Below are 25,726 nucleotides of genomic sequence, written 5' to 3'. Positions count from 1 at the left end.
CTATCACTTATGATTTATTACACATTTATTGTGATTACATTGCACTTGTACTTATCACGAATTTCACTTTAAATAATCTCTCGTATCACCGGGCACTCTCTTATTACAAAACCTGCACTTATTTTTGGTTTAAGCGCCATTCTGAGAGCAGTTTGTTTCCTACGCAGCACGGAGGAGCCAGAAGACACACAGCAGTTTTCTCCTCACTTGACCCCTGAAAGCAGGCGGCCGCGCGCACGACCCCCCTCCCTTGCACTTGGCGAGTACGCGAGAAGCCACTGGGAGGGGCCAGCGGGTGGGAGAGAGGGAGGGAGGAATCACCGCTATGTGACGTCTTCCGCGCGCCAGGCCGTACAAGGGGGCGGGGACACAGCTGCGCGCGCAGGGACATCTCACGGGAAAAGGAAGAAGCTGAACATCCAGGACACAGCGGCCGCTGCCTGTCACTCCATCCCCGCCAAGGAAACCGGGGGAACGAGAATAACGAAATAATAATAATAAAAAACAGTTTTAAAATAACAAAGGCAGATTTAAGAGGGGGAAAAAAAAAACTCATCATCATCACACCTTCTGGCTGAGGGAGAGCGCCCGCGCGCGCTCGTGTAGATCCTCCCCCGGTCAGGCTCGCGCACGCTCGTGCAGATCCTCCCCGGTCACAGGCTCGCGCACGCTCGTGCAGATCCTCCCCGGTCACAGGCTCGCGCGCGGGTAGCTGCGGCTTTCGGTCGCCCTCGGTGACGTCACAGGCCCTCGCGAGATCCGGCGTTAGTGGCTGCGCACGGCAGAGGTTCCGTGGTGTCTGCGAGAGAGGACAGGGAGGGATGATGATGATGGAGCCGCCGCCACCACCACAAGAGCAGCAGCAGCCGGCGGCGAGAGACGACGACGAAGACGACGAGGAGGAGGAAGGGGAGAGCCCGGCGCAGGTCAGCCACGAGCCGAGTCACGCGCCGGCGGAGCTGAGCAAGTCCGCGAGAGGCCTGGTGAGGATGTGCGACCTGCTGCTGAAGAAGAAGCAACAGCGGCAGCAGCGGCGGAGGCACCAGGGAAGCACCGCGGCCTCCCCCACCGGGGCACGGCCGCCCAGCGCCAGCCGCAGGCAGAAGAGGAGCCGGAGCAGCCGCACGGCCAGCAGCAGCAGCGACACCGACAAGACCAGCGACAGCAGCCAGGAGGAGGAGGAAGAGGAGGAGGAGGTGTCCGAGGTGAGCAGGGGGCCGCAGCGGGCTGGGTGTGATCGGGTTAGGCAGGGGATCTGCAGCATAGTGGGGAAGTTGCAGCTATCTATGTATCTATTCCTCGTATGTATATATATATATATATATATATACACACACACAAATCACAGGTATTCACTGTCCCTCTTAAACATGAAAGATAATTTTATTAAGGAAATGGACCGTTTGGTCCACACAGCGCAATACAAATATTGGTCATCTTTAAAAGTTACCGTGTCTGTGATTTGGACTTTTCTGTGCTATGGACAAAGGACGCACCCAGCCAAGTGAATCCTATTACGTGAGTGAGAGGGAAGTGCGTGCCACATAGCGTAATCCAGTATAACATTTAATGTGGTTATTAAACCTCTTAAATAGATACTCAAACATAGTAACTGAGCCTTTTTTTAGCGAGAAAATCTCACGGTATAACCGATGCTCGCGTTGTCCAGCTGGATCAGCCACAATGACCGAGAAGCAATTTCTCACCCAGTCAGATAATAAATATGGATTTGGTGCTCCACAGCAGGAGGAGAAAGACCGGCAACCACTTACTAGTAAAACACCAATGTGGCAAAGTTTCACTGAGTTCAGTAACTCTCACTAGTGCAATGACGTACACCTGATGAAGTTACGTGGACCGTGAAGAAATGCGTAGGAGCGTTTTGCTTACTGCGTGTACGTCATCACAGTTATTGAACTCAGAGGAACTTTGCCACTGTTTGCATTGTTCGCTACAGTGTTTTACTAGCAATTAGTTGCTGGTGCATCTTCTCCTGCTGTGGGCCACTGCATCCACATTTATCATAATCTGCCTTGAGTATCGTGGCTGGGCGACATTAGCGTTGGTTATATCGTGAGAGGACTGACATCTGTTGTACATCATGAGATTTTATCTCCCAAAAGCGCCATTCCTTACTATATTTGTGAATTGATCTATTTACGATTTTTTTTTTTAATTACCACCTTAAATGTTATACTGGGTTACGTGGCACGCGCTTCCCTCTTCTATTTCTAGATCTTCCTTAGGCCGAGTCCCCTGTGCCGCTGACCGTGCGGTGCTTGACGAGGTTGCTTCTGGCAATTTCAATTTTTATGTCCCCGCTCACGCGGTGTGCGCGGGCACGAACACTCACCCACGCTTGTATAAACAAAAAAAATTTGACTTTGAGCCGCGCTCAGTTTGCCTGCAACCCCCCCCCCCCCCCACACCGTGCGCGCTTGCGAAATAGACAGGACGCCGTTGCTCATGCTTGGAGAATTGGGGATGTCACCGCTCAAGCATGAGTGCAGTCAGCGGCACAGGGGACTCAGTCTCAGATGTTTTTCATCCCCTCGGTAGCTGCGTTATCTGTCGCTGCCCTTATCGCATTAGATTCTATATTTATTCATGGACTATATATTATTGTTTTGCATCTTTTATTCACGTTCTATTATCACTTATTCATTTATTCCATTTGTTCAATTGTTAACCAATTTTTGTGTAATGTTTGTTTCACTTCACTTGATACAAGGACACGTTACTTTTCCCATACTTGGGTATAACTTAAGGCTATTTTCCGTTGTGCACGCGCAGTGGTTACACATTTGTGGCGGGCATGCTCAGGCTGAAATGTCAGTGAGGATACTAGGATCAGAATACATTGATCTTCATCATTGCAATATGTACCCAGATCAAGCGCAGCTTTTCCCACTAGTAAATAAATCTCACTACTCCTGTTTGACACACATTCAGATGGTTTGCCATCTGATGTAGGGTAATATAAGTGTTGTATCTTCAAAACAAAGCGTATGCACATTTAAATGATAATTGTATTGTAGCAAATATGGTTGTAAGTGCTGCCTGTCTGGCATTGAAGGTGCTAAAGTGTGGTGATTACTGCCAATGCATGGCCCATCCAAAACAATAGACCTGTATGGGGAGGTGTTATACTGTACTGAACTGAAAGTGGTTTATAATACGTTTACTTTCCCTATTGGATCTTCATCATGCTCAGACAGGCTCACACTTTTATTGTTGTCTCACTGGGGACAGAAACATTGGTATTTTTTGTTTTTTTCCCTCCCCCTATTTGCATGCATGGGCATTTTGTACTTTAACAATGTTTGTACTCCTTAATGCACGTTGTATGTGTATGCAACTCAGTAAATTGTTAGGACCTTACAGTACATAGATGTGCCAGACCATGCTGTAACAGTAACCTATTGCTTGGGTTAATTTGTGTTAGAATAAGCATGTGGTGTGTGCATCATATGTAGAATGTCAGCTGCATCTCTTACTGTTGGGATAGAATTAAAAAATATCTTTCAAAGTGGTGCGGGCATGTTCAGAATAAGTTCAGAATAATAGTGAAACTCCTCCACGAGCGCTGCTTTTGAAAAGCAGGCTTGTCGCTGAAAATATGTAGAATCAGTAAGTTAAAAAAATGAAATGACTGCAAAGTTACACTGATTTTTAAAAAAAAAATTGTTGTCCCTATGTTACGTGGAACTCACATCTTCCTCTGTTATACTTCGGTTATAAAATGCCGCATGTGCCTGAGTCTTTGGGAGTTTACTGGCCAGCAGGGTTCTCCCCAGAGCCACTTATCCCATACATATTACACTACCCAAGCAAATCATAGACTATTATGAAATACAAGGCACATTTGACTGTTTTCAGGTGGATCACACCATGCTATTAATAATAAAAAAAACTGGGTTCATTTAAATATGGCGCCATGGTCTATTGCAGGTGGTAAAGAGAAATTGTAAAATGTTTAATTTTATTTCCGTAAAAAATTGTCATTATAAAGCATATGGTTGTGTGGCATAAAACGGACTAACAGTTTTTCTTTCAGCTCATCAGAATGTGATGAAATGCCAACTTTATAGAAAAATCTGCAGTGTTGTCAGTGTCTGCTTCTCCAAACATTAACCACATCAAGGAAGATTTCTATAAAACAAATGAGAAACGCACGCGCCTTAGTGTGATCAAGTACAAAAAAGAGTTTAATAAGATCTTGGACAAGCTCACTAACACGGTATCAGATAAACACTTACATGGTATATAGAACTGGCAATAGGTTTTACTGGACATCCATTTCGTGTAGTACTCTCAGGTCACAGCAGTAATTGGGAGTGAGGAATAGATCAAGGACCTTGGTTTATGCGGGCAGAGTCCCAACCAAATCCTGCGTGTTCCTGGGGCACGTGTCTACTATGGACACCCGTACTCTCAGTGACTTAGGCTACGCTTATAGTGCCGGCGACGTCAGGCTACGGTTGCTGGAAAAATCAAATTGAGATGACTTCAGACCAAGCCGCCGCGTCGCGCTTACTATAAGCGCACGCGACGGCGGCTATGCATTTGTTTTGACACTACTTGGTTGTCGCCGTCACTATAAGCGCAGCTTTACTGTCACACCGCAACATAGCTTTACTTGGTTACTGACACGGATTTGAAGCTGTAGAGGTGATTGTTAGTCTTCATTATGACAGTAACTTCCATGCAGAATTTGGTTCTTGGTTGGAACTCTCCCCACATACAATTTGGATACTTTGCACATAAACTGAGGTCCTTGATCTATTCCTCACTCCTGATTAGTCGATTACTGCTGTCACAAGATATTTGTTTAATATTGGGCATTGATCGACAATATAATTTTGAAAATGTACTTGATGAACATGTAGATTAAATAAATGAAATGTTTAAGTGCAGCTTGTCTAGGTTCTGTCTTGGTGAAACCCTCTGGCACATTAATGGAAACAATTGAGAAGTAGCATATATTTTAATGTCCAAGTGATATGCTACAATGCACAACCTTTACGTGCAGAGAACTGTACATTAGGTGTGTTTTGGCTTTGACGTGCTGTCATGTGCCCTTTTTGCACATTGTCTCGAGCCAGAGAGAGACCTGTATTTCTGTACCAAAACTCTGGCTGAAACATAAAAATGTATGTATTTCCTCACTTTATCATATTACACATGGTACGGGAAAAAGAACCACCTGACTAGCTATCACTTTTTCTACCTAGTTTTATAGCTGCGATGTCATGACGAAATGAGTGCACACGCACATCCAGTTTCGACCTTGATTGTTTTCGTAGTTCTCTAGAGTAGACAATACTTCTTGTTGACTAGGTTTTCAGTTTTTGCTATGCTCAGAGCCATATTCCCCTTCACTCTACTTTTCTGTGGTATAAAAATAAGGGCTTTATTCTTCCATTATTCATATTGTGCCCTGAAGCAGTTTAACAAGTCAGTAGTACTGAAATGTATTTGTATTGATGTAATAAAATCTTAATTGTAATAGATATTACACTGCAATATTTATTACATGTAAAGTGGCATAGTTTAAAGCGGCAATCCTGCCTGTGCGCCATCTCCCCCACCTTTCCCCCCACTCCCTCTGTTCTGATTCTCATCACCGGGCACCTCTTCCAATATCGGTGCTATATGTAGTTTTTTTTTTTTTTTTGGCCAGTTTTGACACGCACAAAACTACAAATGTCAGTGGACTACAAACTTGGGAGTCACCGTCGCCAAAAGAGAGCTGTGACTTCGTCTTCCAGTGACATTCCAACTTTTCTATTGGACACCGGAGCGAGCACTGACCGTTGTGGTCATATTGTTTCCTTAATTTGCTCTGTGCTCACTGCTCCTGAGCCTGGGGAGTCCCTGGACGTTGGAGGACCATAAATGAGCTATGTGGGACCCACTGGTTCAGGTAGGATTGCTGCTTTGTCACAGCCTGCAATCTGAGTGTCCAGTAAATCTCCCAGCAGCGTTTCATACTGTTTCATAATGTTGGTGGAGGCTGTTATTTCCCGGCATCTTCTGCTGCAAAATACCTACATTTCATGCTATTAACTAGAAACTTGTGTTTGCTTAACACAATGTTAATCAGTGGTCCCTGCCCCTTCACCATGTTTGATATTAAGGGCTTTATTCTATATTGTCTGAAAGCAGTTCTTTACAACCTGAAAATGGTTTCATTCGACTACATAGAATTGTACCCCCTAACTCGTGATTTTTTTTTTAAGCTGCCCCTGCTGCTCCATGCTGTGAAAAACAAATAGGTCTCCTACTTTATCTATGCAAATATGGGGGAAAAGATTCACTTTAAGTAGCTTGGCTCACTGTAAGGCTAAGGCCCCGCTCCCAGAGTCAGCGCACCCGCACTGCAGACAGGCGGTGCGCTGACATACACAGACCGCGATATGCGGTCTGTAGGGAGCGGGAGGTGGGCGGGAGTGGGAGGCTTGACAGGGAGGGGGGCGTGGCTTGAGCGGAGGGACCCGCTACTCTACCCCCCCCCTCCCTCCACGGACTCGGGCTGGAGCTGCTGAGGGTAACTTTAAACACACACACGCAGGCACTCATACACATACATACATACACGCTCTCACGCACTCATACACACACACGCGCGCACTCGGGCACACACATACACACACGGACAGGCACGCACTCAGACACACACACAGACAGGCACTCGCCTGCTTTCACTCCACACCGCTCCCCGAAGCCTCTCCTCCCGAAGCCTCCCCTCCCCATTGGCTCACAGCCACACCACGTGACGCGTCAACGCTAGGAAACACCATTCTCTTGTGTCTCCTAGCGGCTGACGCGCCAGAGCGTGTAGTCAGCTGTGCCGCCAGGGGAGACCGGGACCGGCTCGCGAGGATTCCCCTGCTGGTGGGGAACTCGCGACATGGCCGCCCGCGCCAACGAGCGCAGCGGGACCGAGGCCTATGGCCGAGTTTATAGTACTTGCTACGGCGACTGCGGCGTTGTGCAGCCCGTAGTAAGTACATGTTGTCCGCGGGAGTAAGCTTGGAGTTGGGAGGAGTTTCATTTCCTTTTGTGTGATTCATGAAGTGCTTGTTCAGCCAGTCTCCCATCCCCTTATCTTTATTGTTTATATGATGAGGACAAGGTGAGATAAGGGTAAATAAAACACTTAATTGACATCATTCCCCATTCAGAGACCCCTAAGGCCTTGGATATAGTGGGCACATGCGCGATGGAGCGCATGGCGTCATGCCCGCCTGTTGCCTGAGTGAACTGTGGACTCAAATCGCTCGCGACAGGGTGGTGCAGGCGTCACGAGGCTGGTTCACCCTCATTGGCTAAACGTAAGAAGATCCAATTTTTTTTGTCTGCTCAAAATTCTGCGTGCGTTCGCGCTCATTATGGCCGGCCCTTTAGAGCTGCTGCATTTTGTTTGCGCCGTCGCTCGCACTATGGACGTAGCCTAAGGCTGCGTTTAGTTCCGGCTACGGGTGACATCACCCATCTCCATAGCCCTTGCGAACGTTGTAATTTGAGTTTTGAAGACGTCTCTTGCTACAAGGAGAGTGACGTCACACAATTACAGAAACGCACACACCCCCCCCCCTCTCCCTGCACTCACACACACAGACACATCCTCCCTCTCCCTGCATCAGAATATCTGATTGGTTTACATGGTGAGACCGTCACTGTAAAAATCAAATTCTACTGACTACAGAGATTTAGATCGCGCCTACTATAAGCGCATGCAACGGATTCAATGCATTTGTTTTGACTCGCTGTCACCGACACTATAAGCGCAGCCTAAGACATGTAATTTGTCATTTCTAAAAAATTAAAGCAGCCAAATCTATGCTACCATGGTTGGGTATGTTTAGCGAAGCCGGGTAAACTGTTACATTATTTTAAGAGAGGTTGTTTACATGCTTTTATGTGGGATTGCAGTCAAAGCACATCTTTAAAAACAAAAAGATTGAAGCAGGTGGTTTCCGGAGCTGAATCTCTGATTTCAACTCTGGGGCCCCCTGCTTCCTGAGATACTGGTCTCCGTATGTCGTCATTCGGAATGGCGTCTTTAAATGTCCCCAATAGGAACGTCATCCGCTGTGGCTTCCTAATGGGCTGCATGACTGGGACATTTAAACTGAAGAGACACTGGCACCCTATACAGAGGTAAGTATCTCAAGAAGCAGGGGGTCCTTGAAGCTGAGATTAACTTAGACACCTTGCTTCAATCCAATTAAAAAAAAAAAGCTGCTCTTGGACTCAACCTTTTTAAGGATTTTTTTTTTTTATGTTGGCCGTGTTCACGTTCACAATTGGGAGAACCCTCCAAATGTCCATTACTGTGTCAATGAGGAAATACTCCATCACTGAACTTGCCATCCACTCATCCATGATTACTGTCTCTGAAAAATCGAAAAATGCTCTAGTCCTGAACTCTCTTGAGGTAAATATTAAAGCGGCAATCTCGGCAGAATTGCCTCCACCAGTGTTGGAACAGAGTGGTGCTATTTTACGGCTCTGGGGACCCTCTAGTTCTTGAGATGTTCACCTGTGTAGATACAACCACAAACACACGAGCAATGATGTTGCTCCTTCTTATTGGCCCGCTGGACCCATGGAATTTGGGGGCCATTTTGTTTCTACTGGATTTTTTTTTTTTAACACCAGTTACACTGATAACATCTTGGGAACTGGTGGATCACAGCTAAAAATAGCGCAATTTATCTCTGGAGGACCTCCACCCACTTCTAATAGGAAAGGAAAAAACGAGCAGTCGGGATTGCTGCTTTAACCAAAAATAATTTGGTAATTGATTTATATCGCAGTTGACACAATGAACTGATTGCACGTACCTTAATTCCATTAAGATCTCTTAATTAAACACAGATTCAAGTAGCTTACATGTTATATTAAACATACAATGGGTTAAGGAGTTGATTAACAAAGTTACAGGACTATGATTTCACACTTTTGCTATGACCTATTTTTCTGCATCGTGGGATAATGTTCTAAAGTTCAGTGATGTTTAACTTGCCTGAACCAGGAGAGGTCCCCTGATGTCCAGGGTCCCTCTGAGGCAGGTTTGGCAGAACCAGCTCCTTAAAAGTACACATCTCGGTATCCGAGGGTTCTTGGATATTGGGACGTCACGATCTGCTCAGTTCAGGTAACCTAAATAAATGAGCAGATGGAATTACTGCTTTAAGACAACACCTATTGTTGCTGTAACATGTTCTTCCGAAATCCATTTCCCCTGTTTAAAGGTATTATTAACCTGTGAAGTCTGGCAGCCTCATCAACAGCCTTTTACGGCTACAAAGAGGATATAGGCCTTTCTGGCAGTGAAAGGGTTAAGATATGTTATTACTTTGGTAATGGAGGCTAATGCACATCACTGGAAGAAGCGCTATAGCATATATTAGAGCTGGGGTGCGCAAACTGGGGGCACGCCCTCCAGGAGGAGTGCAAGATTTTCCAGGGGGGGGGGGGGGGAGTTGCGGAGGGGGCACGGCGGTTGCAGACGTCCTCGCTGTTACCGCAAGGCATTTAAATTAAATGCGGGGGGGATCGCGTGAGGCTTCTTACCTTACCTTCGGTCCAATAACGCCGCATGGTCACGTTATGGTGTCATTTGACGCAAAGACAAGGTAAGGAGGAGGGGAGAGCAGACGGGGGCGCACTGGGGAAAGTTTGCGCACACCTGTATTAAAGTATACATCATTTAGAGTTTAGGAAATGAATAAGGACTTTATTTACACGCAGCCTCTGAATGGGGGTGAATACTTTTCAGTCAAGTGTTTGCTAAACCCCTAGCCCACCCTGCCCCTTTTAGAGGGGGTGACAGTTTGCCCGTGCAACTTTCTCTTCAGCACCATCTTATCGCACAGGGGAGTAGCTAAAGGTAATGAAATAATATGTCAATTTACTAGTTCGGCTTATTTTTGGGGGGGGGGGGGGGGGAGTTCTTACTGGTAGCAGCTGGAATGTGTAAAAATTGTCACTCACTTAGATTAAACGCCATGTATGTATATCTTTATATAGCGCCATCCATGTACATAGCGCTGTACTTCAGTAATACATGTGACATAGTAGAAATAAGCTATTAAATTGATGGTAGACATATTGCTGTACACGTATTTAATCCACTATTTGAATATTCCCATTTTCTAGATCCTCTACATACAGCTGTAGATAGGTTAAAGAAACGTACAGCAATATATTTATTTCTACAGCTGCAAGTTTATTGGTTGGAAGAAATATTAAAATATGGCCTAATGCAGGCCTGCACAACTTGTAAAGCGAGGAAGGAAAACAGATTTGGGCGCACGGGTAAAATCATCATCATCCTATCTCCCCCAGCACCCCTCATCCTCATATATCTCCCCCAGCACCCCTCATCCTCATATATCTCCCCCAGCACCCCTCATCATATATCTCCCCCAGCACCCCTCATCATCCTCATATATCTCCCCCTACACCCCTCATCATCAACCTTTGTGAGACTCACACCCCATCTCTCCCCCTCACCCATACACAATACTCCCCCTCCACATAACACACAATACCCCCCTGCAGACCACACGCACCTCACTCCCCCTGCACCTCATTTCACATCACCCCCCTGCACCCTACATCACCCCAATACACCTCACCCCCTGTACCTCACCTCACCCCCCTGTACCTCACCTCACCCCCTGTACCTCACCTCACCCCCCTGCACCTCACCTCCCCCCCTCCTGCACCTCACCTCCCCCCCTCCTGCACCTCACCTCCCCCCTCCTGAACCTCACCTCCCCCCTTTTGAACCTCACCTCCCCCCCTCCTGCACCTCACCTCCCCCCCTCCTGCACCTCACCTCCCCCCTCCTGCACCTCACCTCCCCCCTCCTGCACCTCACCTCCCCCCTCCTGCACCTCACCTCCCCCCTCCTGCACCTCACCTCTCCCCTCCTGCACCTCACCTCCCCCCCTCCTGCACCTCACCTCCCCCCCTCCTGCACCTCACCTCTCCCCCTCCTGCACCTCACCTCTCCCCCTCCTGCACCTCACCTCTCCACCTCCTGCACCTCACCTCTCCCCCTCCTGCACCTCACCTCTCCCCCTCCTGCACCTCACCTCTCCCCCTCCTGCACCTCACCTCTCCCCCTCCTGCACCTCACCTCCCCCCCTCCTGCACCTCACCTTCCCCCCCCCCTCCCCTGCACCTCACCTTCCCCCCCCCCTCCCCTGCACCTCACCTCCCCCCCCCCTCCTGCACCTATCCTTCCCCCCCTCCCCTGCACCTCACCTTCCCCTCCCTCCCCTCTCCTGCACCTCACCTTCCCCCCCTGCACATCACGGCGGCAGAGCAGGCAGGAGAGCATGCTCGCAAGCAGCGGGCACAGGAAGTGTCACACGCATAGAGCGTGCAGTCCTGAGAGCAGGCTCTAGGGGGAGGAGGACGGGGCTTGCGGGCTCCCGGGCGCGGTGAAAGCGGGCTCGCGAGGGGGGAGAGCAGGATCAGGAGGGAGAAAAGGGAAAGCCGCCACGGGCCACACAATGGGCCCACGGGCCGTGTGTTGTGCAGGCCTGGCCTAATGGTTTCTTCATGGGGGTAGAATTGGTTGCTCATTCACTCTGTGCTCTGCTTGCTACAGACTCAAAAGAATGTGCCAAGTGTAAATGGGTTGTGGTCATTATGTATCTGTAAGAACTGGCATTAACTTTGTGTAACCTGCTCTATTTGTTCAGGAAAGACTGACAAAAGCATTGTGCGTACATAAGGACATTTCCTCTTTCAGATTTTAGTTTTAATAACTGCAGCAGTTTCTTGCCTTTACGGCAATGCAATTATCTAAGCTGCTGGTCGATTTGCTCTCCCGCGATCGATCATTGAAGATCGTGTGTGTGTGTATACCTATCTATGTACTACATTGCACTTTACAGCAGTAATATACATGACATAATATAACACATAATGGGAGTAATCGCTTCAGACATTAAAGTAACATTAGTAAAAGGAGTCAATGGTCAGAAGAGCTTACAATCTGTGGTAAGTAGGAAGGTGTTCTGGTAAGTGCGTCTGCTAGGGGCCAAGGTCAGTGACTGAGGTGTATAGCATCAGCCAGCGGAGCTCCCATATTCTTCGTTAAAGAGGTGAGTTTTAAGACAGAATCAGACGTGGTTGCGCCCATTCCGGCGCGACCAAGTCTCCACCGACGTTTGTCCGTAGAGGGACCCTTCGCCTCAGCCGCTACGTCGTTGCTGGACGCTCAGCCGCCGGCTGCTTCTCCAGTAAGGTAAGTTAATTTTAAGGGTGTTATCGGTTAGAATAGGGTGTTAAGGGTTACATTTTTCAGGGTAGGGGGTAGCATTAGTATTGGGGGTTATAAATAAATAAGATTAGGGTTTTTTTCGTGGTGGCCAAACCACCACGACCAAATGTCCTAGATCAGTTTTAAGATGGGTCTTAAAGGTTGATATCAGATATTGAGGGGAAGGGCATTCCAGAGGTGTGGGGCAGCGAGTTAGAGGTTTTAGGCAGCATAGGGCTTTAGATACAAAGGGGGTAGAGAGAAGACATCCTTGAGCAGAACACAAGAGTCGGGATGGTGCATAGCGAGAAATTAGGGCTGAGATGTAAGAAGGAGCACGAGTGTAAAGCTTTAAGTGAGGAGGAGAATTGTTTAAGTAATACGGGATTTGATATGAAGCCAGGAGAGGGATTTCAGCAAGGGTGACGCTGAGACAGATTTAGGAGAGAGTAAAGTGGATCTAGCGACATTGTTTAGGATAGATTGAAGGGGAGACAGGTGAGAGGCAGACAGGAAGGCCAGACAATAGGTTACAATAGTCGAGACGGGCGAAAATGAGGGCCCATGTTGGTTTTAGCAGTAAAAGGAAAGGGCGAATCTTTTCAGTGTTGCGGAGGAAAAGACAACAGGTTTTAGCTACATTGTGAATGTGAGGGAGAAGTCAAATGTGGCCTCCAGGCAGCGTGCTTGTGATATTAGGTGTATGATAGTGCTGCCAACAGTTATGTAGAAGGTGGCAGTAGGGTAAGTCTTGGGAGGAAGTATGAGGAACTTAATCTTTGACATATTAAGTTTTAGTTGGCGAAGAGCCATTCAGGATGATATAGTGGAGAGACATTCAGAGACTTTATCCTGATTCCCAGGTCATGCAATATGTCTGCCTATTTCAAAAGAGGAAGTGTACCCTCTTAAATAGTTGCTATAGCGACCCAAGGATGCTTAATACATTAAAATTCATTAGTGGAAAAAAAAATGCAGAGAATATAATCTAATATAGGGGCGCGCAAACGTCTTTTGCTGCGCCCCCTCTGCCTTTTCTGCTCCGGTGGTGCGCGCCCCCCCTTACCTCGCGTGGCGTCAAATGACACCGCGGGGTCATGTCACGTCACCCACAACGTCATTTGACGCCGCGTTGCCATGGACGTGAGTCCTGACGCCGACAAAGACAAGGTAAGTAATAGGTTGCAGGGGCCTCACGCGATCCCCCGGCATTTAATTTAAATGCTTTTGGGGAAGAGCGCGGGGCCTCTGCATCGCCACTACATAACTGATTTATTTAAAGAAAAAAACACCTGTAGGATTTTAAATGAAATGCTGCTTTAATTGGATAAATTTTCTTCATTTAAAAAAAGTTTGTCACTAGTATCTTTAGCGTGAAATTTGTGGTGACGTGTCAATTGCTAAAAATAAATAATTGCATTAAAAAAGTAGGAACTATAATTGCTTTGAGGTTTGATATTATATTGATATTGTACTTTAAACAATCAAATTAGAAAGTCTTTAGGTGCATGGGAAGCATAAGAAAAAATAGTGTCATACAAAAGCTCTTCAACTAGCGTCGTACTAAGAACCTTCATGTGACCCCGAGACTGCTACTTTCATACTAATTGCTTAGACAGCTAAGTGCAATATTTCACATGGAACAGATGCTTGTAAAATGTTGAAATATAAATAAGTCTTTCAATGTATCTAAAATTATATCTCAATCTTGTGACCCTTTACTCGTGTAAAAAATATTTTGTGTGCTGATTTGGCCTTTTTGGAGAACTAGATCAAGAGCCCTGTTGTATGCTGGTAAAAACGAATAAACAGTTGATAAGGATAAGCTCTCCACTTGATGTTAGATGCCTGTAGTTAGTATCACGGTTGGTCATCTGGATAGGCCCACTGTGTTCCAGTATCTTTGTATTTTATTTTTTGAGATTAGTTTGTTTGATCACTTATTTTTCACTAACTTTTGTCTTAAGTATTGTTTTTCATTCACTATGTATCTTTAAGTGTGAATGATCTTTATCGCTTTCTTAGGCCGCGCTTATAGTGCTGGCGACGCGACCGATGACGTCGCCACCAGCAAAAAGTTGTAACTAGCCAGCGACGTCACCAAAGGGGGCGGGCCGCGGTCTCTGATTAGTTTAGAGACGGTCACATGTGGCGACTGTCTCTAAAAAATAAAATAGACCCGGCTTCCAAATTTTCAGACGCGACGGAGACGTCGCGCTTACTATAAGCGCTGGCGACGGAGTCAATTGATTTGTTTTGGAGTGGCGTCGTCGTCGCGGGCACTATAAGCGCAGCTTTGGCAGGGATCATGTTTTAACCAAATTTGCCAACAGGTTTTTAGCACCACATTATTTCAAGCTTGTCAATCAAATTAGAAAGTTGCTAGTGCAGAAATTACCTAATATGGACCCCCAGCCCAGTTTCCTCATGAACTGGGGTTACTGTCCGATGCTTCTCTTGTCCAAAGATGGAAGACGTTTATTCTTTCAGCATGGCCTTAGATTCGTTCCTGCTCTGGAATCTGCTGATGAGTGCGGAGGGACAACGCTGTCTTGTATTTTCTTTGGTTGCTATCCCATTTTGTGTAAATAAAGCAGGAATCATTAGAAAATATCCCATTCTCCTTCCCAAGAGAATATCATCAAATTCCACACTCTAGTACATTTCTCGTAGGAACATGTGTGCTTGCTTGTTGGAGCTGTGACCGTCAGTTGAGATTTTAGTGGTAAATTAGAATCCTAAACGCCAGTTTGAAATAGAAAAATGGAAATTGGTTGGGTGTTAATGCACAAAATCAGCATTTTCTAACGATTCTGTTCCTACCGCATTGATTGCATTAAAGCAGTTCTCACCGCACAACCATTTTTTCTAAAGATTATATATTAGGATTTAAGACATGCACATGCACACGCACACACACACACACACACACACACACATATGCACACATACGCACACGCACACATACATGTATACGCACACATATGCACGCACACATGCACGCACACATATATACACACATACACATACACACATACATACACACGCACACACATATATGCATGCGCACATATATGCATACGCACACATACGCGCGCACGCACACATATGCACGCACGCACACATATGCACGCACGCACGTACACATATATGCACGCACACATATATGCACGCACACATATATGCACGCACACATATATGCACGCACACATATATGCACGCACACATATATGCACGCATATGCACACATGCACGCACATATGCACGCATATATGCACGCATATATGCACATATGCACGCACGCGCACATATATGCACGCACGCGCACATATATGCACGCGCGCATGCGCACATATATGCACGTACACGCATACACACACCCTGTTTGAAGGGCCCAATTGGTGGGCTCATTGCAGCTCTTGCATTCCAAAATAAAATGTACCACTCACTTACTATTCCTAATTGTGCGAAGGCTCAATGCATCGCATGAATAGATGCTCCAGAAGGAAAGCCACCTGCAGCTATTAGGAAATGTTTATTAACTTGTCGCACTTGTTTTGTTCGTTTTTAATATTTTTTTTTATGAGATGCAACTTGTTTCCCTGTTAAGAGAGGCAGTCCCACTTAGGGTTAAAGTGAATATATAAATATGTTTTCTTTCGAGTGTAGGTGATTTCGCAGTGTGCCGTTAAGTATTTAATAGATAATGAAATTCACAAAACGTGTTTACAGATTTTTCACGGATTATATAGATAACATATTTTCACCTTTTTCAGATTAAATATTTATACAGGAGCCAAACATTTTTTTTTATTTGCCACATCTCACTACTTTTAAAGTGAGCATATGCATTGTTTTAATAAATAATCAGTTACTTTTAAAAATAAACGTATACATTTGAATGATTTTTTTTACTGATTTAACCATGGCATAATGTATAGCTTTACTTTTTATTAAAAATGAGAATTTAAGCATTTGAATTAGTTTTATTTGTTTCCAACGGGATTTTCTTCTGCCTTGTCTTTTGTACACTCCAGTTTGTGTTGCAAACGTGCTGAATGTGCTCCCAATCACTAAGAGTAAACCTTTACCTTACATTTAATAAAATGGTGTTGCAATGTATGTCCCAGCATGCATCTGCAGAGTGTAATTGCGTGTGAGTTGTTGAAGCGCTGACATCTTTGCTTCTTGAGCACTATGGGAAATAAAACCAGGAAATTGAGCTGATGAGGGAATAGTTTTTGGTTTGCTTGAGACATTTTTTTTTTTTTTGCACCTGTTTTTTTTGTAATTAGAAGCTGTATACTCTAAGGTTTTAAGTGAGAGTATAGAAAGTAAAATATCAGATGCTTAATTGGTAATCTTTATATGGTGCTTGCTAGTCTTTAGGTAACAGAAGCAGCAAGAGGTGACGCAACAGGAGTAAAGGAGAAGAATCGCAAAATTGATATTTAACATTTGATCTTTTCCTCATTTTCAAAATGAAAATTTATGACCGTTATAGATCAGTCAATTTATTTGCAGTAAAGTGGCTGTCATTACTACCTACATATGCAGCTTTTACACAGTTAAAGTGGTCTGTTTTGTTGGTGACCAGTACTGCTAGATTCGATACCATCAGCTGTGCAGACAGCATATAAAGTAAGGACTGAGAGCAGTTGTTCATGAATGTGGACAATTCATTGAAGCTTTGACAGCACTAAGCAAGTACTGGGAACCTCTTTGTAGGGAACACACATTGAAAGCAACAGTTACTATTTCAAGAGCTTCTTAAAGTAAGAGAATTGTTCTCATTGGGCTGCGAAAATATTTTGGCAGCAACTTCTAACTTTGTTTGTGGGAAGAGAATGTTTTAATGTATTTCTGAATATCTGAATAAAGTGGTGAAAATACATGGATATGGGAAGTATTTGCTTTTTTTGTTGTAAATAAGTCCTTTTGATATTACCAAGGCATCCTAGAGGATAAACATAACCTGGTCTGGCATTTTGCAGATATAAATATATATTGTAATGTAATATTTACATATGACTACTGTGCAAACAATGTTAGATAATTTAACCTGACTTTAAAACATTAATTTATAGGGATTATTAATTGGGATGCAGTCTGCATTTAATATTTAATGATAAAAATAGGAAAGGCTTACAGGAAATATATATATATATATATATATATATATATATATATATATATATATATATATGTGTATGTATATATGTATGTATGTATGTATATATATATATATGTGTATATATATATATATATATATATATACACACACACACACACACACACACACACACACACACACACACACACACATATACACACACACACACACACACACACACACACACACACACACACACACACACACACACACACACACACACACACACACACACACACACACACACACACACACACACACACACACACACACACACACACACACATATATACACACACACACACATATATACACACACACACACACACACAGTGGTCGACGAATCACCAAAAAATCTACTCGCCGAACAAAAAAAATCTACCGCCACCTAGTACCAAATAAGTGTGTGTATGTGTATATATATATATATATATATATATATATATAGCAATACTCGTATACATACATACATACATACACTACAAGGATGGAAAAATCATGGGCACCTAAAATTCCCTCCCCCTGTGCGGTGCGCAGTGATGACTGACCTGATGTGAGGAGAGCAGGAGACCGGGGGCGGAGCTAGTACCACCTGATAGCTGAAATAAGTGTGTCTATGTTTCTCTGTGTGCGTGTCACAGACATTGACATATACACAGTGACACAAAGCCAACGACAGGTGGGGAAAGGCGCTCCCTGCGCCTAACGAAACGCCGACTCCTAACATTTTAGTATTTTATATTTTTGACCACCCCTAAAAAACACGTCTCTTTGTTTGTGTGTAACAGATGCCGTTACAGCCACTCCTGTCCGCCTCACGTGTGTGTGTGTGTGTGTGTGTATGTATCCACCCCTATATACTGTAGTTATCCTACATGAATGGAACCGGGATACAATGAAAGGTTGGTAATTTGGCTTGTAATGTGCATATTCTACAGAAAACACTGTTGGTTGTAAAGGGGACATTTGCCAACTTCCAAGATGCACGTTGAGCTTTTTCCTGCCTCTGAGCCGATTATAAACAAAGATAGCATTGGCTTACTGGAAGTTTCCTAATTGCTGCCATTTTAAAACTATAAAAAATTTGTCTTCCATTTAACAATAAAAATTGGGGGGAAAAGAATTGCAGCATGAATTTCTGCTGTAATTGTTTAATGTATAATTTATTTACCAAATTAATTAAAAACATTCAACTCTTGAATTAAATCCTGAAAAGTGATCAGATTTCTCTTCTCGTTACTTTCCCAGAAGTTCGAATCAATATAAAAGCATCAAAATGTTTGCAGATCATCACACCAACACAACCAAAATAGTTACAGTACCGGTATTTGGTGTGTAGTTGTAGTGAGGCAATTCAATTCCCTTCATTTATTACGACACAGCATGTATATTAATAGTGTTGTAGGAGTGTCATTTTAATCCTAAAGACTATTGGAGCCTTTGATGAGACTTCCTGCACGATGGCTAACCAAAAGTCCGCTCGCTCAGAGATTGGTTGTGAAGCTGGTAATTGGCTAAGACACTACTGAAGGCCGAAAGGTGTTACTTACTTCTAGCCTACCATTGTTAGTCTTAAGGCCGTGTCCATACTCTGTGCGACGCAATGAAAAGGCCGTACTTCAATGAGGACGTCCATAGAGCGCGCGAGAGCAACAAGGCGGACGATTTTTTTTGGCAAGACACTTTTTTGTTGCGCGACAGCCGGGACACGTACGTGGTTCAGCCAATGAGGGCAAACCGCTCAGGTGACGTCACGGGCATGCCCTCGCCACCCCCCAGTCGCACAAACCTACAGGCCACGAATTGCTTCTAGTACAGGCGCGCGTATGATGCTCCTGTACTATATCCGAGGCCTTAGGCCTCGTTCAGGGTGCAGGCTTCGGAGGGAGGGCGTGCTGACGTGCGTGCGGCCGTCCGACACAATGTTTTCAAATTGAATTGTGGTTGTCGGGGTAGCAGCTGCCCTGTCTCTGAAGTACGGAGTTGACGCTGTCTACAGTTTCAATAAACAACCCAAGTCGTTTTTTGAAGCTGCAGCAGCGTCACCTGGACCTCGGCAGCCAATGAAATCATTCTTGAGAATGATTTCATGACTGCAACTTGGATACCTAAGCTGCTGTTTGTAGCCCCGCCCCCTCCCCCGCCTCCTCAACTCCTGAAAAAGTCTGCTGGGGAGGATGTACACACATCGCCCAGCAGACTGCCGCTCGCACACGCGAACGCATGCCCTCCAATTCCTACCTCTGGCACCCTGAACGAGGCCTTAGGGAGGCAATTTTGTTGCTTTTGTTATTTAGTGGTAACTGCAACACAGTCGTGGAAAACTTATATTTTACAAACCTCAGTCTTTTGTGAAATGTTTTTGCTTTACTGCTTTCGTAGTAAAAACAGATGCGCTTACAGTAAGTAAGGAAATGTCCATAATGGAGCGGAGACGAGTCTTCAGTACAGTTTACTTTAACATTCAAACTATTTTTGTATGTTCAAATTTAAAATGTGGAGTGTTGTATGTGATCATGGTGCATTTCTAGTAACGGTCTGTGGCTCGGCATTACAAATTGAAATCTATGGTCCTGTATTAAAATATAATCGGTAATTTTTGGTTAATACTCTAAAACAGGGCAAATGTCTTTACCTCGTCAATGGTTTAAGCCAAAGCTCTGGTTCAAAGTAGCGTTATCCAAATGATGGGTACATTGACATTTCTGAATTTAGCATGCCCAGTTTTTTGTTGATTGAAACTTAATTATTCCTGCAATTTTCACCCAGTAATTAAATATAAGCGTGATAATCTCTTAAATGCACCCACAGTGTATTCTGTGATGCCGTGTGTCCCTAGCCTAGCGCTTGGTTTCATTTCTCCTGGTTTCAGATATGATGGAATTACTGATCTTTTCTATTTTATTTTCTTAAATTATTTCTACGGGAGTCAATGATGAGCATTTTATTATCCCTGGAACAGTGTTTTTCAAGTCTTTTAATGGAAAGTGACAGGAAGCTATCAAAAAAGGATACAAGAGCAGGAACAGCAATTTCAAGGGGTGTCAACGGGTTTTTTGTTTTTAATGTATCGAGCCGCGCGTATTGTGACTTTAGAAATAGGCTATGTATCTGATCTTAAAGAGGGAACCTGCTTTAAAAAAAATTGTTATTTTAATATATGTAGCATTTGATTAACTTCATTGAAAACTACCCAAGCTCCCGCGATCGATCAACAAAATCCTGTTTGCCAGGGTTCACTAAATGGCGGCCTTTCAGTTTCAAATCAATCCTTCAGTCAATGTAACTCAGCAGCTACAATGTATTCTTATATTACGAAGGTAACATTGTCTATTATAGTTTACAGCTCAAACTACTGGGAATATTGGCAACACATTATCACAAACAAGTGTATCAAATTGCACTGCTGGGAACGTGCATGATCATCCTAACCAAACATTACTAATTTTGTTTAATCTTTGCTGCCAATTTGTTTTTTAATGCTGATTATTATGTAACATCAGCTGTATTGCACAAGGACAATGAATCTTTGCCCGAACAGGAGATGGTACAGTTGTGTTTCAATGTGGGTAGGGTCTCCTGATTTCACAGTCCAATGCTCTTTGAGCCCCTCCCCCCTCCGTGAACTAGAAATGTAAGAAATCTTTTTCTGTAAAGATTGTAAATGTAAATATAAATGGTTGCTATAGTACCATAGAGTTGAAAGAAATGATGGCCACAATTTTCGTGTGTATCAAGAGAGAGCCACCTAGAAGGTGTGCTGTCGGTTGTGATTCCTCTGTTCCCATTTTCTTTTACACTGTGCTCGGCGGCACCAGGAAGAAGGCAGCTACTTTTATTTCCCCTTGTAATATACATCTAAAGAAAGTAAGGAATGACTTTGTTATATTGGGTTATAGTGTCTTATCTGTGGGGCAACACTGGGCCACAGGGTTTTCCATAGGACTCACTGGCAGTGATAGTACAGAATATCACAATATACCTCATCATATAAATTGGAGAGAGATATGAAGTCTGCATTTGTGTTTAGCTTGTTGAATATATTGATTATTTAACTCTACGTTATAGAAAAGTGTGAGCATTCTTTTACTGTTAGTCCAAAGTAGGGGTTGAGTTACCAACAAGCCAGGTTTTCAGGATATCCCTGCTTCAGTACAGGTGGCTCAGTCCTCTACTGCAAACCTGAAAACCTGACATGTTGGTAGCTCTTGAGGACTGGATTGGCTATTCCTGGTCCAAAGCTTTGATTTTAGATGGCTCCTCCGAAATGTGAAACCCTACAAAAGCGCAGGGGTTTCAGAAATAAAAAGCAGTTAATGGGATTTGTGGTAAGATTCACATTGTTATTATAATAAAGCACAGATACAATCCCCCATGAATAGAAAGAAATACTAGAAATATTAAAGTACATTTAAAAAAATCTTTGTATCATTTCTATTGACTTTTCTTTCGTCGCCCTAATTTCTAAAAATCATTTATTTTGCAGATCTTATATATTTCTGTTGGGAAAAAAAATAGGTTTCTTTAAACACTTTTTTTAAATCTAGCAGCATGGGTTATAATTTCAAGGGAGGAGTAACCAAGTGGTAACGTCATTGCCTTTTGAAGTGCTTGAATCTGCAGGAGCTGGATATTTCATAATTCACCTTTTTGTTTTCTAAGGGCTTTAACAATTGATAAGGCTGGTGCCCACTAAACTATAAAGCAATGCAGCCATGGGATTTAACAGTTGGAAACGCCGTCCTTTAAAGCTGGGTTACGTCAGCAGCTTTCTGCTGTAGGTGGAATAGAAAGGGAAGGAAAAACAGAGCCTGTGACTTTAAAAGCAGATTGCGTGAGTCACCCCTGCGTGTTGGTAGAGGCCTGCTCTGAAACTGCAGGGCTGCTCAGGGCGAGAATAGAACCTTCCATTTCCTGTTCCTTCGCTGGCTGACAGAGGAGTGCTCCTGCTGGCACGGATCTAATCACAGTGCAGCAAGAGACATGGCTGTTTGAGAAATCATGGTGGAGACGGCAGCCGAAATGGAAGCATATGTTTTAGAAGACATCCTGGAGGTACAGATACAGTCGTTGCAGCTGCCTGAGCGAAGGCTGCAGACCCAAACGGGAGGGGGGTGGGTAGGATTTCTGGATAATGTGGAGAGGGGGAGGCTTGAAGATTAGCTAGATCTCCTATGCTATTTCCTTGTGAATATGGTCAGTGTTAGCTGCTGAGGTTGAATTGTGTGTGTGTGTTTTGTAGCTGGTTACACAAGGAAAGAAAGGGCCTTGGATTACATAAAATGCATGCGCGCCTGTGACCTTTAGATTAACTCATTAGAAGGTGGGGTCTGCAAAGCAGCTTTCTCCTGGGTTTAGTATCGTATGGCTTGCACAATTGGTTTATATAAAAAGGCCTAAAGCTCTCCTCGCACTTTAAACAATCAAAACTGCTTCATATTGTTTTGCTTCTGCATTTCGGATTCCTTTCAAATAATTTCAGAGCTGTTTTCGCGCTAGATTGCTTACATCTAATAAAATAAGACTGTTCGCAAACCAACCCAACAAAGTTGTGTATTGAAAGTTGGTTTATTTTTGGTGTGTATGTGTATTAAATATATATATCACCTGTTTAACTACAGAACGTTATCTCTCGCTCTCTATAGACCTGTATTTGTTTCTGTGTATATGGGATGTGTATTTATATAAACACATCATGTATGTGTGTGTAATTGTAGATGTATGGGTGTATATATACATATAAATGTATATATGGAGTTAAACGTAGTTTGTTTTTAAATATGGTAATGAACATACAGTTCAGGACTTGCATGAATAAGCAAGCCGTTTTAGCACATTCATGCTACCTTTGTTTAACTTTTTAGTATAAATCTCCCTTCATATTTGTATTTTAGTGTTGGTGAAACACATGTACAGCACTTAACAGATGCTTGCTGGGGGAGGGGCAAATTAAATGCACCTTTTGGTTGAGTTCCCTGCTTTAGTGATGTGCCTGATATTTGCATCAATCCCCCACGTTTTATACACCAATTATTTATATATTTATATATTTGTATTTTTCAGGAGCCACTACCCTGAACATAACACTTCAGATATATATATATTTTTTTTGTATACGATTTTTTTTAAGTTAATGCTACTGAATGGGGGTGGGAGAACTTCAACTACGCATTATACAGTGCTGCATGATCAATGAGCGGTTTCTGTTGTCCCTCTGTGTCTAAAGCTGACATTGCAGTAAGAATCTTCCAGCTTTTAGCTGTACTACAAGAAGAGAATGGATCACCTATCTTATCGCCATGTGACCGTATTGCTTTTTCTTAAATCCCCGCTCTGGATCTCAATGTACGCTTGCTTTTTCTTCCATTTTTGGTCAGTTAGTTTTTTCTCAGGGCAGGTGTTCATCTAACCATTAGAAGCAGCGCTTGTAGTTATATCAGTTTAAGGTTCTTGAGCAGAGCTTTGAACTTTCAAGAGGCCTGAATTGTCAGCGATGCTCCTTCTTTCCCTTCTAGATGCTCCAAGTAAACGTCTGGGCAGGTGCGGTGCAACTAATTAAGACCATTGAAAAGAAGTTCTGTCCAGCTGTCTCGTATGTGCTTGAAATCCACAAGCAGATGTTTTTTCTTTTCTTTCTGTGACTTAAAGAATTAGTCTGATGGTGAAGGCACTGATCAGATTTGAGAGAACTTCATTTGGCATCCAGCGTCTGCTGAGTGTGACCTTGGGCAAAGCATGATAAAGTTGTTCATTAAAACGTAGACTACATTCTACGATCTTCCATGACTAACTTCGATTTACAGTGTCATGCATGCAGGCACTGCCGTACAGGAATGCATTATTGCACTTCTTGTTAACCATGGCCTTTTCAGCCCATTTCATTTCCTGTTGCAAAGCAGCATTGCATACTGTATGTTGGAGATCGCTTCCCTCCTGAGAATAACCATCTTCTCTTGAAAGAAATACAAAGTATGCATAAATATTTATAGGCCTTGTAAAGCTTCTGATGCTGCTGCTTCTGCTTTGTTTCCCCTCACTTTTTTATTTGTGTGTGTAGTGTGCTGGAACACCCTCCTAGAATGTAATAACCTGCTATTGGTGTGTGGTGACCCCATGAAGATCAATGCAATTGTCCTATGTAGGTAAAGGTCATTAACATCAGGTTGGTGGCAGATTTCACATTCTAGTGGGCCAAAGGGCTGAGAGATCTGGTGCGTATAGTCGGGATTTGTGCTTCAGACATTGCTCTCCTAGTCAGTCCCCTCTCTGGTAAGGTGGAAAATACAAGGATGACTACAAAAGTCAGCATACATGATGAGGTTTAAATGATATATTTGGAATTAAGTTCTTATAATTGCTAATCCTGTCTGCCTTATGTATAGGGAAACTCCAAACCTGGGAAGGAACTCCTGATGTTACTACTGGGATTGGAGTACATCTCGCAGATTTCATGGATCCGATTATTGGAGCTCCACTACTTGTATTACATTTGCAGGCCTCACTGTTGATGCAACCGTTCAACAAGCCACTGAATGCTTTCTACAGTGATTCCTGTCTTATGTTTTAGCACAGCAGCCGCATGGATGCCTTTTTCTCCTTTATGCATTTTATGATGAGTCGTCTGATTTTAAAAGCTTGGTAAAAGATTAAGTGCTTAATCAGAAGACAACTGGGAAGAAAGAAAACCCAGCATACTGTATTCTCGGGAATGCTTTGTTCTTCAGTGTCTCCCTTTCTCGCTTCAACCAAGTCGTTCTTTAAGTGGTGCACGTTAAATGTGAATGCTTTTAGATCCTGGAAGTCTATCGTTACATTGCACCTATTAGATTATTGGTAATGGAGCTGGAAAGTGTGACTTTACCCTTTTTTCATCCTCTGCAGGAGCTGCAGTAAGTCAAAGGGCTGAATATCTCACTTTCCCATTCTGATGCCATACATGGCGTAAATACTTCAAAATAGTGTCCATTATACATTTGTGTTGATGTGTTGAAATCTGGCCTGATAGCTGACCATATTCCGTATCAGTGTATTGAGATTCATGGTTGGTTCCAGTGGCTGGATATAGTATCTTTACTCATTTATTTATGTATATATCTATATAGATTTCTTACGGGGTATTCACTTCTAATAACCTGTGACATTTCAAGATGTGGTCCCTCCTAGAACATGTTTTTAAATTAATGGCTTGCTTGGCTGCTTGAATTTTTTGACATAATTAAGTAATTTCCAATCAAGTGTTTTCTTTACCCTTATTCCCACCC

At 43.6% G+C, this 25,726-nt stretch overlaps 1 protein-coding gene across 9 annotated transcripts in view; it reads left to right on the top strand.

Moving 5' to 3' along the window:
* Positions 1–376: 376 nt before the first annotated feature.
* The window catches only part of ANKRD17 (ankyrin repeat domain 17), a 133,130-nt gene continuing 107,780 nt past the window's right edge, over positions 377–25,726 (top strand). For 7 of the 9 annotated variants that reach the window (XM_075608153.1, XM_075608143.1, XM_075608133.1 and 4 more), the window contains exon 1: positions 377–1,205. In XM_075608153.1, coding sequence (XP_075464268.1) covers positions 822–1,205 — 384 coding nt within the window. In that variant the 5' untranslated portion in view covers positions 377–821. Of the gene's footprint in view, positions 1,206–22,316; positions 22,521–25,726 lie in introns of those variants that run through there. The other 2 variants (XM_075608162.1, XM_075608172.1) reach the window with 2 other exon arrangements.

The sequence above is a fragment of the Ascaphus truei genome, chromosome 1, assembly GCF_040206685.1.
Source record: "Ascaphus truei isolate aAscTru1 chromosome 1, aAscTru1.hap1, whole genome shotgun sequence".
NCBI classification, from domain to species: Eukaryota; Metazoa; Chordata; class Amphibia; order Anura; family Ascaphidae; genus Ascaphus; species Ascaphus truei.
This window is presented reverse-complemented; position numbering and strand designations above follow the sequence as displayed.